The following is a 13,012-nucleotide window of genomic DNA, read 5'->3' as shown; positions in this document are numbered from 1 at the left end:
GGCACGCAAAGGGGGTGCCTGACACAACCCTTACTGGCCTTGATGAGAGTCTGGGGCCTCCCTGAATCGTGCCGGGTTTCATGCCCAGCATCAGGATGAGACGCAGGGATGGCTCCTAACCAGACTCTTTTCCCTGTTCCCAAACTATCTTCCTTGGTAGTTGGTGTGGGAGTGGGGAGAGTAAGTCCAGAGAAAGGGCTGTGGTTGGCTGGTCTCCTGTTTTGAAAGCTGCCCCCTGGACTTAGGGTAACACCGCTCAGAAGATGGATGTGTGTTTATTATTAATAATAGTGTCTCATTTTATTACCTGCAGACAAAGAAAAAAAAGATATAAATAGATGTTTAACCACACAAATAATTTACATTACTGTCTTCTTCATGACCATGAAATAAAATTAAATGAAATCAAGAGCAATAACTGTTTCAGCGCAGTGGTTACTAGGCAAAAACCGATATTTACGCTCTCTCTGGAAACCAAACTGAAAGAAGAAAACTCATAAACTGTGTGTTTGGGAGCACACCGTGGAATTTTTCTTGGTCAAAATTTTCACTGAATATTCAAGTAAACAATGTAGTAAACTGCTTTTCCCTTCCTTTTCTTTCATTACAAGGGCCTGTGGCAGGTGGTCATGCCTTGCTGAGCCGCCTCATGGCACAGCCGTCCTTGTTGAAACCCCAGGCCAAGGTGCTTAATGGAGAGAGCAGAGGGCCCAGGGCAGGGCACAGAAGGAACACATGCCCCACAGCCCGAGTCTTCCTCAGGTCTTGAGAACCTTATTATCTCTCCTGGTCTTAGGTACCTTTCCTCTGACAATCACAGCTCAGGAATGCAGGCAGAAATGAAAGCAGAGAAATAGGAAGCCCTAGGCTTGTCAGGGGCTGGGGTGAGGCCCCCCTCCCCCCACTTCTGATAAGAGGGGCCCAAACCACTTCTGATGAAAGTCAATCCCTCTCCCTTTGCCCTGAAGAGGGTGCTGTGGCTTCTTTAAATAGCATTCTGAGGTCTTTGCATCCCCACTGCAGAAGTTGAGGTGGGAGGTAGGGAGGAAAAATCAAAATAAACATCTGGCTATTTTACTTTTTGCAGATAATCAGGCACAGAAATCAGTGAATTTTGTGTGCCAGAGTTGAATTTAAGATATGTCACATTTTGGGAATTTCCCAGAAGTATCTTAGCTTTACATACGGTGTTCATGATATCAGAACTGTCTCGAGCTGCTCAGATATCGTTAAGATTTCTGATGTTTCTTGGAACTTCTGTTTTAGTTCATCATTTGCAGCTTTTTGATGAGCCCGCCACAGCTGCGACTTTTCCAGTACACGTATCCTCACTGGAGTGTCATCCTGGGTTACTGCATAGGGACCTCGTCTTTCATCTGCATCCCCACCTACATCACGTACCGGCTGCTCATCACTCCGGGGACACTGAAGGAAGTATGTGCTAGTGTGTGTGTGCGTGTCTTCAGACTGCTCACTGTTTTGGGAGAAAAGGGGTCCCTTGTTATGTGCTTTTCACAGGAGATAAAAGTCCACCACACGAAACTCACCTTATATATTTCCAGAACATACACCAGGGAGATCTCTACAGGCCGTCACCGTCATCTTAAGGCATTTCCCATAATCCTCTAGTACAGCGGCGAAGGAGCGCGCTGGTCATCTGGAACCGTGGGGTGTGCGTAGCATCCCAAACTTACCAGATAACTAACTCATCAAGTCGGTGGTGCCTGGGGTCCGGCACAAATCTTGATCTAATTGGAGGTTATGGTGGAAAATGTCCATGGTCATCTTTCTAACAGCAATGTAATGAGGGTTATTTTGAAAATCACCGTGAAATAGGATGTTGCAATAATATAGTTTTAGCTCAAGTCATTGGAGTAGAAAATCAAGGTGCCATTATAGCAAGACTCATTTCAGCAATGAATAATGAGCTATAAAATTTTTAATAACAGAAACTTACAATTGGTGTAAAACTTTTTATATTTTTCAAAGCATCTTCATGGACATGACCCCATTTTGTTATCAAAATAGCTCGTGAGCAGATGGGCAGGTATTGTTGCAGACACAGACACTGAGGATGGGAATGATGCTCCAAGTGTCCTTATCTCAGTGACTGGTCCAAGGACACTCAGTACAGGGAGGCTTTGAATCTAAGTCTGCTGATTCCTGGGCCAAAGCCCTTTTGCTTTAGGTGCCATTCCCCTTTTATTCTCAGTTTCCATTAGTAGTTTATTAGTGTAGCAGTTGGTGCTAGAAGTTAGGGAGAGATGAGTTGCCATTTTTAGAAATCCACACCCGAGGACATATCAATTGATTTATTGATTTTAGAGAGAGAGAGAGACAGATAGACAGATACAGTGGTGTGAGAGAAACAACATTAATGGGTTGCCTCCTGTATGCATCCTGACTGGGGATCGAACCCATGATCTTTTGGTGTACAGGATGACACTCTGACCAACTGAGCCCCCGGCCATAAAAAAAAAAAAGGGCGAATTGCCATTTTTTATGCTGTGTTGCTAGAATTAGGAGTTCAGGTCACTTTAAAGTATGTGACCTGAACACTGGGCACTTTTGTAGCAAACTTGTTCAAAAGGGAAGAATGGTATTTTGGGAAAGCTAGAAGGGACCATACTCTCTAATGACCTGAGAACTGAGACGGGCTGGTCTGTGGACTCGTAGAAGCAAAACTCAAACATGAGACCAACACACTCATCTTCCTACAACATTTTGTAAGAGACGTGAAACAAGAAAATGTGAGGCAATGGAGCATCAGCTTTTCCTGAGAACTTAGTTCATTTCTTTTTCCAGACAGGAAAACTGAATGCTAGGTGAACAGAATCTGCAAGGAGTTACTAATTTCCCACACTCAAACCAGTCCTGTCACCACCTCATTTGTCCCAAAGGGCCTTGAACTCTGGAGTTGCCTGAAACACATGCTCAGACATTGAGTCATTGAATTTGTTTCTTCAGGTTGTCCTTCAGGCAGTCAGGATAGTCCACTGGTTCTACCATCACCAATCGGGAGGCCAGGGTCAGGGGTAGGAACTCAGATTAATAAATGCCAGTATTCTTTGGTCACAGACTGTACCTCAAATCATGGTCATTTTTCTTGCAAATTCTGCCTGCTGGCCATGAGGAAATACCACACAAAGGTGCATCATTCACAGCTCAGATCCATTACTAACCGCGGTCAGGCTGATTGTGGGCCATCGTGATGCAGCCAGCCAAGGAGGACGAGGAGGGAAAAGACCTGGTCAGCTATGGCAATTGCTCACCTTCCCTGGACTGCAGTGTCTACATCTTTAAGATGTGTTGTTGGACTGGGTTAACATTTCCCAAATGTTAACGTGGTGTGAAGGGCAGTAGTTCCATAGAATAGCAACAGGCAGTGCTGCTGGAAGAAAAGTTTATGAGCAAGTTAAATATGTTTCTTTACTGTGGCACTTAAAAGCCTTAATATGCCCATGTGTGTGCTTAATCTCCAAGAGGGTTAAAGCATGCCATGTTTTCTGCCAAGAACATTGAGGGACTGTACTTCTTCCGGGAGTACCATACTTGCTGGTCTGTAACATGCTATGAGGGAGGGAGGCCTCACATGAAATTTTGATAAGGTTTAAAAAAAAGACTAAAAGAAAGGTCAGTTTCTTAACTCTTTGGGCCCTGGCCACACAAAGTTGGAGTCTGGGGAGTGAGCCACCACTTGCCACCTGGGATTTGGAGGGTATCATATTCACCTGCAGCCTGGAAGTCTCAACTCAGGCCCTTCACAGAAGTCCCTGGTCCTCTGCACAAAGATCCAGGTCCCTAATAAGGAAGCATCCAACAGTGATCCATTTCTTAGATTATCATCTTGCAGGAGGCCAGGGCCGGGAAATTTTAAGACCAATAATAGTCTGGCAACTGAAATGTGGCCAAAATGTGAAAACGAAGGGGGAACCAGCAGGTAGAGGGGCAGCAGAATGGGTGGGTGGGGGCCAGGGCACAAAAACCAAGTAAGTGTTCTACTTTACAATGTGGTACATCGTGGACCCTGACTCCACCGCACCCCTTAGTGCTCTCTTCTCCTTCCCAACACTTAGACTAGTTACTTAGAATGCTGAGTCCAGTTCCCAATTAGCAAGATGTAATTCTGTGCAATCAGCTCCCATATTCTATCCAATCAGCTTACATAATTCTGTGTGATCAGGTTACACATTTCATCTGTGGGGAAGGATGGTTTGTGAAAAGTTGCTTTCTATGACTTACACACGTCAACTCCTTTTAAATGGGTTTCCAGTGTGAGAGTACAGTGCTTGAATACTAAGGTCATCAGGAACACAACATGTAAAACTTTGTGAATTTCATTAACTATAAGAATGGCACTTTTTGAATTCCACAGGCCCTGTGCCTTAAAGAAGAACAAACTTCCAGAACGAGGAAATAAAAAAGGACTAGCCTGCTTTTCTAATCCCAAATTAAAAGAGCACTTACTAGAGCTTCACCTAAAAGCAGTAAATTAAAAGATGCGTTCAGATCCAATTTTGCCTGCTTACCACATGGACAGACTTTGCCGTCCAAGACCTTACAAAGCAACTGAAAGATTTTTCTAAGCCTCTGCAGTGCTGCTGCTTTTCCTTCTCAGCATCTGGAGCTGCTTCATGTCACCTTGATGCTTTTACAATGCGGACTATACATTTCATACACAATCCCGAGCGTAGTTCAGATCTGTCTTAACACGTCTGCGAGCCTCAGCTGTTTCTAATGTAAAAATTCTCACCCTTTTCCCTGTGATGAGTATTACATCAGCATGAGATCAGGAGTGATTTCAATGCTCGCATCTTTTTAAGTGTAATTATGTGATGATTTGCACCCTTGTATGAACTTGCAATGCACCTCAACAGGTGGATTCATTAAGTCAGTAACATCCTGGCTCTTCCGTGGCTGATGGCACACACACTGTCCCTGCAGCGTGTATGCAGGCCTGAGGGGAGGGTGCCAGAATCCAGCACCCCTTCTGCTCCCCAAGCCCTACTGGCCACAGGAAACCTCCTCCTTCCACAGGAAAACATGAGTTTTCCCACCTCATCAAAGGCACGTGATAGGCCAGCAGAGGTTCTATTGAAGTTTCCTCATTTTCTCCCGTTAGTGATACAATGACTTGCATAATTAGTTTATAGATGCTTATGGTTCCTGAATATTAAATTTTAATTCACACTTGAGAATGAATTGGTAATTCTTAAGGAAAGTCAATAAGACAATTTCAATTTACTATTAATGCTATTTTGAACTTTTAATATTAATGTTGAAATACTTTTCCAATATTGTTAAATTATAAGCATGTTTGTAACACCCTATTTCCTTCCCAACAGCGTATTATTAAAAGTATCACTCCAGAAACACAAACAGAAATTCCCTGTGGGGACATCCGCTTGAAGGCCATTTAAAACCTTCAACCAGAGGAAAACAGCTCCCCAAACCTCCTCCTCCAGTTCTGACAAGTCACGCCTCGCCTTCTCCCTCTGTCAACAAGTTTGCAGCTAAGCCTGACCATGGAAAGGCCGTCTTCACAGGGACAGAGTCCCAAAAGACTATGGTGCCCAGACTCCTAAGGCTCCCAGCCACGTCTTTCTGTGAAATCTCCTGGACATTTACCATGTTAGACTCTGATGCAGCTGAACTGGACTAGTTTGGATGTGTGAGCATGTGTATGGAGGTGATTAAAAGCACCATATAATCAGTTAGGATTTAGTTTAGAATCAAGTCTGTGAACAGCTCCTATATCATTTCTCATGATGATCATTGGTATCTGATATGTTTCCTTCTAAATTTTTCATTGTTCATGGATGCATAAACTGTGTAGGAATAAACAGGGGTGCTGTCTTGCTAGCCACATATTTTCTGAGTAGCATAGAATTCTGTAGCTGGATCTACTACAACTCTATAACCCATGTGCTACTGTGGAGTCAGGAGAGGAAGGTATAAGAAACGTGTACATGTGAGTATATGTGTGTACTGTTTCAGTGTATGCTTATCTTTATTCCAATACTTTGAGTCTATTATAAACTATATGGATTTCTCCTAATTTTTCTTACGTTAATCAATTCGACCTACTCAAATGTGTATGTATGTTATTATTTGAAAAGTATAATTACTACCACATGCTCTGCCACCTTCTCCTTTTCCAGGGACACTACTTGGGCCCACACACCTTGCCTTGTGGGCCAGCCTTCTGAACTTTATTCTCATCTTCTAGTCTCTCTCTGCTAAACATTTAGTATAGTGTTCCACAGGCAAATCTGGTTTATTTCATTAGTCACTGTGGCTTGACCATGAACTACTTTGAAGGTGGATATTGACAAATGCATCTTCAGTGTTCAGTTGGCCAATTTAAGCTCTGTAGACTTCAAATGGCTTGAGTCTAACAGTAGAGGTCACTTTGCTTTGTGAAGAAAGGATGAATCCAATTCTCATATACAAGGTACATAGATTTGGAACCCTGACCTAAGCCAAGGTCATCCTCAATCAGAAAGTGATTAGACAGTCTAGTACCCTAGTGCCTTAAGTGAACACTCATCCTCCCCCCCCCCCCCCCCAGCCCCTTGACCCTTCCTGGTTGACTGCCAGAACTGTGAGCCCTCCGGATAATTTTCAAGACTGAGTCTAAGTAAGGCTGATGGGAGAAGGATCAGTTAAATGAATAACCTTTCAAGTTCCACATATAGCCTTTAATACAAATCAAGTAAATTTGACCTTCAGTGGCTTATGGCTCCCAGATGCATAGTCAGAGAAGCAAATTTTACCTTGTGTGAGATTTCCTTATCAAAATCTTAAGGGGAATAAAGCCTAGTCAATGATAAAACAACTCAGTTACCTAGTTCCATATCACCTGAGTCCTATATAGAAATCAAACTCAATTCTAACAACCTTAGAGAAAGAAGATCCATATAGTAGAGGTCTGGTTTTATTTGTTTATAGTTCTTCCTCCCGTGGCCCCCTCCCCCAGCAATCTTCCCTGGCCTCCTTGTCTTCCCCTACAACCTTCTGTTTCTGATACTTTGTTTTTCCAGCAGGATTTTTTTCTCCTTACAGAGGATAGTGGCCGAGTTTCCAAAACATTACAGGAAAAGAGGAGGGGGATTGAAAAATACTCCGTATTGACCTGCCTTCATTATCTTCCCTCTTTTATTCCTTCTTGCTTCCTCATTTCCATTCTCTTTGCTTTCTAACATGGGTACAGGTTATATAAGGGGCAGCATAATCAGTGTCAATAGCTTTGCAAATTTTAAAACTTGATCTGGATATGGATTCTCACCATCCCACACACACTTATTCTCCAAAGATATTTCTTAAAAATCATCTTTTCAAACAGAATTTAAAAACAAAAAACAGATTTAGATTTTTGCCAATATAGGTATTAAGGGGGTTATATACTTGTTTTCAGAGTTTTTCACCTGGCTGGTTTAGCTCAGTGGATTGAGAACGGGCCTGTGAACCACACGATCGCGGATCAATTCCCAGTCAGGGCACATGCTTGGGTTGCAGGCCGGTTCCCTGCAGGCCAGTTCCCAGCAGGGGATGCACGAAAGGCAACCATACATTGATGTTTCTCTCCCTCTCTCCTTCCCCTCTAATGATAAATAAATAAAATCTTAAAAAAAATAAGTAAAAGTTTTTCAAATTTCACTAGACTTAAAAAAAAAACCCTAAATATCTGTTCTGCATAGTTTGCATTTACCTGGCTCCTATTTATCAATACTACGTGGGCTTTTTAAAAGATTTTATTTATTTTTAGAGAGAGATGGCGGGACATGGCCATCTTTCTTTTAGAGAGAGAAACATTGATGTGGGACAGAAACATTGATTATTTGCCTCTCACACGCCCCCAACTGGGGACCTGACCCTCAACCCCGGCATATGCCCTGACCTAGAATCAAACTGGAGAACTTCTGGCTTGCAGGACCACACCCAACCCACTGAGCCACACCAGTCAGGGATACATGGGTTTTTTTTCTTTCTAAAGAAAGACTTAAGAGTAGGTAGACGGACTTGAAAATAATCTTCTAAGACGTTTACATCTAATGTAGCATTTACATAAAAGTAAAAATAAAAGTAGAATTGAGTTGTAAAGTTACTTAAGTACTGAAGTTAATTTTTTTCTGTTTTTGTTAGTAAGAAATAGACAAGACACAAGACAAAGGAATGGGGGTGATTCACTTGATTGAGGTTATTTCCTATGTTGATGTGCAATGAAGTGCAAAGGATTAAATTCCCTTCCAGGAAACATATAACCCATTTACAACTCAGTCCATTTGTTACATGGAACACATATAACTCATAACCTAAATTCATTTCCATAGCTGCCCCATCTAGAGATGGATGCAAAGATGCTGACAAATCCAAAGTCAATAGAATAGCTCTCAAATCAAATAATGAAATCTCAAAATAAGGCCAAAAGTTACTCTGAGTCACTCCCTCTCCAGCCTCTTTACTAAACTGGTTAATTTGGTGTCGCCGATCTCAAAATTTAAGTGAGTTTCCACCCAACTCACATGCCCACCCCTCAAAAGGGAGATTCTTCTCCTATAATTAGAATTGTATTCTTTCTGATAAGTAGGAAAGACTGACCTGATTTTTCTGTCTGTTCTATAACTGCTTTGGAGTTCACTGCCAAAGCACAGGTTAAAACTATGTAATGCAATGTCTTAACCGTGCTGTTCTCAGACATCTTAGACAATGCTTAGTTACCCAATGGCACCAGCCAAGCCTGGTTCCTTTCTCAGCATGCCTCTTTACTCATAAGTCAACAGCTGGTGCTTAAGATACCATTAAACACAGTAGTGATCAGAGGGCACTTTCACCATCTCCCCCCTCCTTTCTTCTGTTAGGGACCAGTGGAGAAGAGGAGCAGTAGGTTCCTCACAGAAACTATGCTACAACCTGTCATCCCCATCGGTGATGTAATAAAAGCAAAACAGTCATGCTTAGTGAGAAGAAGTTGTGTATTTTAAAGTCATCATGGAGGTCACACATTTAAAATGCAAGGAGAGTTACAAAAGAGGCTCTAAATTAGGAAGGTGAGTTTAGATAATACTTACTCGAGAAACATGTAAGAATGAAATTTTCTTGAGAGAATGAAATTTATAAATCCAAATACTGTGAAAAAAGAGTGTTAAGACCAGGAATATCCCTATGCTGTAGAGTGCTTTTCTGGTCTACTTGAAACAGTCTGAATTTTTCCTTCAATATTAGAGATAGGTCAATGATATTTATTAAAATTTGTTGTTTAGTGGTTTAGTTCCATGGAAGGACTATTTTAAAGCTCTAATTTTTTAATGCTTTTGTAGTATCACCCTTTTCCCTCATCACTGAACTTTCTCTAAATTTTAATGAGAGAACAATATTTGAATGTTGAGATAACAACATTAGAGGCAGAAACACAAACCTGCTGACCAATCAAATTTCTCTGCTCTTCTTAGGATCTGGAAATTTCTAACGAAAGATGAACTTAAGTTTTATTCCTTTACTAGAAAAAATAACACTCCTTTCTATTGGTTTAGTAGGCATTTCCCATACTTAACAAGGTAAGTATTTTAGGATGAGATTGTAAATATGTCTGTCCCTTTGTTCCACAGTTACAATCTACTCAGTATTATTCCAATAGTAGATGTTTCAAAACAACTAACCTTTCAAGAGGAGAGTCTGTTTTGGGAAATGACTCACAACATATTTCAACTGGAATTTCAGGTGGTATTTATCTTACCAACACATCACAAAATCTACATCAAACTGCTGCCCTATCACAAATGCAAGTTTTTGAGGAGTTAACATCGAAATTTCCTTAGAGCATTTGCTAACTTTACAAAAAGGCATTTTGAAAGATTTTTTATTCAAACTCCAGTATTAGAGGTATATCTTAAGAAAACTTGACATATGAAAAACGCATATTTTAAAAGATAAAATTGGGGACTTTAAAAAAGAATTTGCAGTTATTTCTCCAATGGCATTTAAAATATGATTTGATCTACAAAACACTTTTCGGGATACTTTGTGTTGTACAATGAAGTGCTTCAAATTCTAGATTATGGTCAGTCGAATCATATACATGGTATTTCTTTTCCCTCATTTTACTTTCTTCTTTCACAATACTTACAGCTAAGAATAAGTAATGTATTTTGCCATGTATAACGCACATCCACACTTTTGGCCCAAACTTTCAGAGAAAAAAATCTTTTAATTTTTAATTCAATGTTTAATTTATATTTAGAAACACAACCAATTTATTGTATTCTAGGGTATTAATTTGCATACAGATATCATTATGGCTTTCTAGAGTCATACTTTTAACACATAAGCATAAATAAAAGAATTAAAAACATTTATATAGATATGGAACTAGTACTAACCATGTATAATGCTCTTATTTTCCCTCAAAAATTTGGGCAAAAAAAGTGTGCATTATACACAGCAAAATATGGTGTATTTCTTCCAGTATTTCCCTCTGTCAATAGTGGTGGGATAAAAATCACCAATGTTATTTTTACATGAAACATTTTATTTTTAAAATTCAGAATTGAACATGTCTGATTTGTATAAAAGTAGAGTCCCTTTTTAATGCATAGAACACCCCTATATTCATTTATGCAGCAATTAAGTCATAAGTGCTCCTGGTTAGATTTCGAGACTTCAGTAAATGCCTTGTGTGGTGAACTCTTACTGTAATACCTCTTAACATCTTAATACACAGATTTGTTCAGTCTCATTTAAAAACAAATTTCTGAACGCTTGTGGTTAAAATAAAAATCTTAATTTTAACTGCATATTGTTAAAATATTCAGGATCCCCCAAAATATCACTGCAAGTCACTTGCAAATATTTAGATAAAAACTACCTAGAATTAGAGATATTAAATTCCAGTAAAGCTAAATAATGACAGTTTTTGCAATCTGTGCAGAGCTTTAACTTACAATGTGCTTTCATGTATATCATTTTATTTGACTCCCAGGGCTCTGGGTGACAAGTGTTATTTCCCCAATTTACAGATGAGGAGCCTGACGCTCAGAGGTGTTAAGTGATTTGCCCAGGTTCACACAGCTACAAAGTTCCAAAACAGGTCTAGGTTTTCTGTTTGCTGGACAAAGGTTATTGCATGTCTATCTTTAAACTCATCGCCTATAAAAGCCTAAATATACAGATCCTAAATTCGAAAAAAGAAAATCACGAGAGATATGTTCTCAACAGACAAGGGCATACATTCTCCTACATAACCACAACATGATCATAAAAATCAAGAAAATAATTTGATACATTACTACCATCTAACCTCAGACCCCATTCAATGTCCTTCTAGCAAAAGGATCCATTCCAAAATCATACTTTTCATTTAGTTTCATGTCTTGTTTCCTTGAGTCTAGAGGTTTCCCAGTCTTTCCTTGACATTCATGAACTTGACACTTCAGATTACAGGCCAGTTATTTTGTTGAATGCCCTATTCGATTTGAGGATTGATTCCTCATGATTAAACTGTGTATTTTGGGCAGAAATATGATGGGAATTAGGTGTTTGCACTGCATTCTATCAGGTGGAACACAGTTTGACTTGTCCCTGTAGTGCCGTTAACTAGAATCACGTAAGGTAGTTTTTGCCAGGCTTTCCCTGTATTCGTTTTTTTGAAAATAATTAGCATTTTGAAAGGAGGGACTACTGTGAGACTACTCAAATATCCTGTTCTTTTTTACATTATTAATTTCAATGCTCACACTGTCCCATATTTAGCCAGTGAGAGTCCTTTAAATCTGGATTTTGTGTCCTTTTGACATTTCCAATTCTTGGAAAATTCCTTACCTCTGGAATGAGGGATTACAGTAACATCTTACATTTTCCCTGCCACAGCTACTCCTCCAAACAGCCCCGATTCCTTTTCATGAACAATGTATTTAGAAACCAAGATGTAGGTGCTAGGTATGCTCATTGCTATTGGAGTATCATTGATACCAAATCCTCTCACTGGACAGAATTGAAGTGTGTGTGTGTGTGTGTGTGTGTGTGTGTGTGTTATCTACACATTTGCATCTACAATTATTTCTCTATCATGAAAACTATGCCTCAGTTGGTTGGAGTATCGTCCTCTGTAAACTTCAAAGTTTATAGGTTCAATTCCCAGTAAGGGGCACATGCCTGCATTGCACTTTCAGTCCCCTGTTGGGGCTAACAAGCAGTCAATGGATGTTCCTCTTTCCCTCCCTTCCCCCTGCCTCCTCTCCCTAAAAACAAACAAACAAACAAAAAATCCTGCTTATTCCAGTGCAGGGTCTTGGGTGGCTGACGCCTATCCCAGCAGCTCAAGGCAGAAGTGGGGAACCAACCCTGGACAGGATGCTGTTTCATTGAAGGGTACACACTCATACACACTCACACTCATTCAGACTGGAGGAACTGCAGACACACCAACTCACCTAATATGCACATCTTTGGGATGCAGCAGGAAACTGGAGTACAGAGAAAACCCACAGACATGGAGAACTGCAAACCACAGAGTGGCTTTCGCCAGAAATAAATTTTTTCCCTCATCAATGGTATAGCAAAACAACAGAATGAAACATTAGTCAAAGACCTGCTGTACTAGTTTATCTGCCACCAGCAGCACATCTGGCTTAGAATTGCTCCATCATCTCAACACTTGGTATTGTAAATCTAAACATTTCTGCTATTCCTGGTGGATGTATAATGGCACTCATTGTGGATTTAATTTGAACAAATTTTTATTTACTATTTACTATCCATATGGAAAAAAATCTTTATTATATCACACACAATAATTCATTCCAAGCTGCACGGCAGATCTAAACGTAAAAAAGAGACAATAATGCTTCTAGAGTGTTGTCCAGAACTTTCTGCAATGATAAAAATGTTCTGGATCTGCATCTTCCTTTAGAGTAGCTGCTGGCTATGTGTGGCTGTTGAGCATTTCAAATGTGTCTAGTGTATTGAGAAAATGGTCAATTTTATTTAACTTTTAAGTTTAACTTGATCAAAATTA

The 13,012-nt window shown here is 40.1% G+C and overlaps 1 protein-coding gene across 3 annotated transcripts in view; it reads left to right on the top strand.

Moving 5' to 3' along the window:
* The window catches only part of SLC6A4 (solute carrier family 6 member 4), a 41,199-nt gene extending 34,641 nt beyond the window's left edge, over positions 1 to 6,558 (top strand). For all 3 annotated transcript variants that reach the window (XM_037162917.2, XM_037162916.2, XM_053662693.1), the window contains exons 13-14: positions 1,267 to 1,434; positions 5,346 to 6,558. In XM_037162917.2, coding sequence (XP_037018812.2) covers positions 1,267 to 1,434; positions 5,346 to 5,420 — 243 coding nt within the window. In that variant the 3' untranslated portion in view covers positions 5,421 to 6,558. The remainder of the gene's footprint in view (positions 1 to 1,266; positions 1,435 to 5,345) is intronic.
* Positions 6,559 to 13,012: the final 6,454 nt, after the last annotated feature.

This window comes from Artibeus jamaicensis, unplaced genomic scaffold (assembly GCF_021234435.1).
Source record: "Artibeus jamaicensis isolate MK-2021 breed Jamaican fruit bat unplaced genomic scaffold, CSHL_Jam_final contig_2790, whole genome shotgun sequence".
Taxonomy (NCBI): domain Eukaryota; kingdom Metazoa; phylum Chordata; class Mammalia; order Chiroptera; family Phyllostomidae; genus Artibeus; species Artibeus jamaicensis.
Note: the sequence above shows the minus strand (reverse complement) of the source record. Positions and strands in the feature narration are given on the sequence as shown.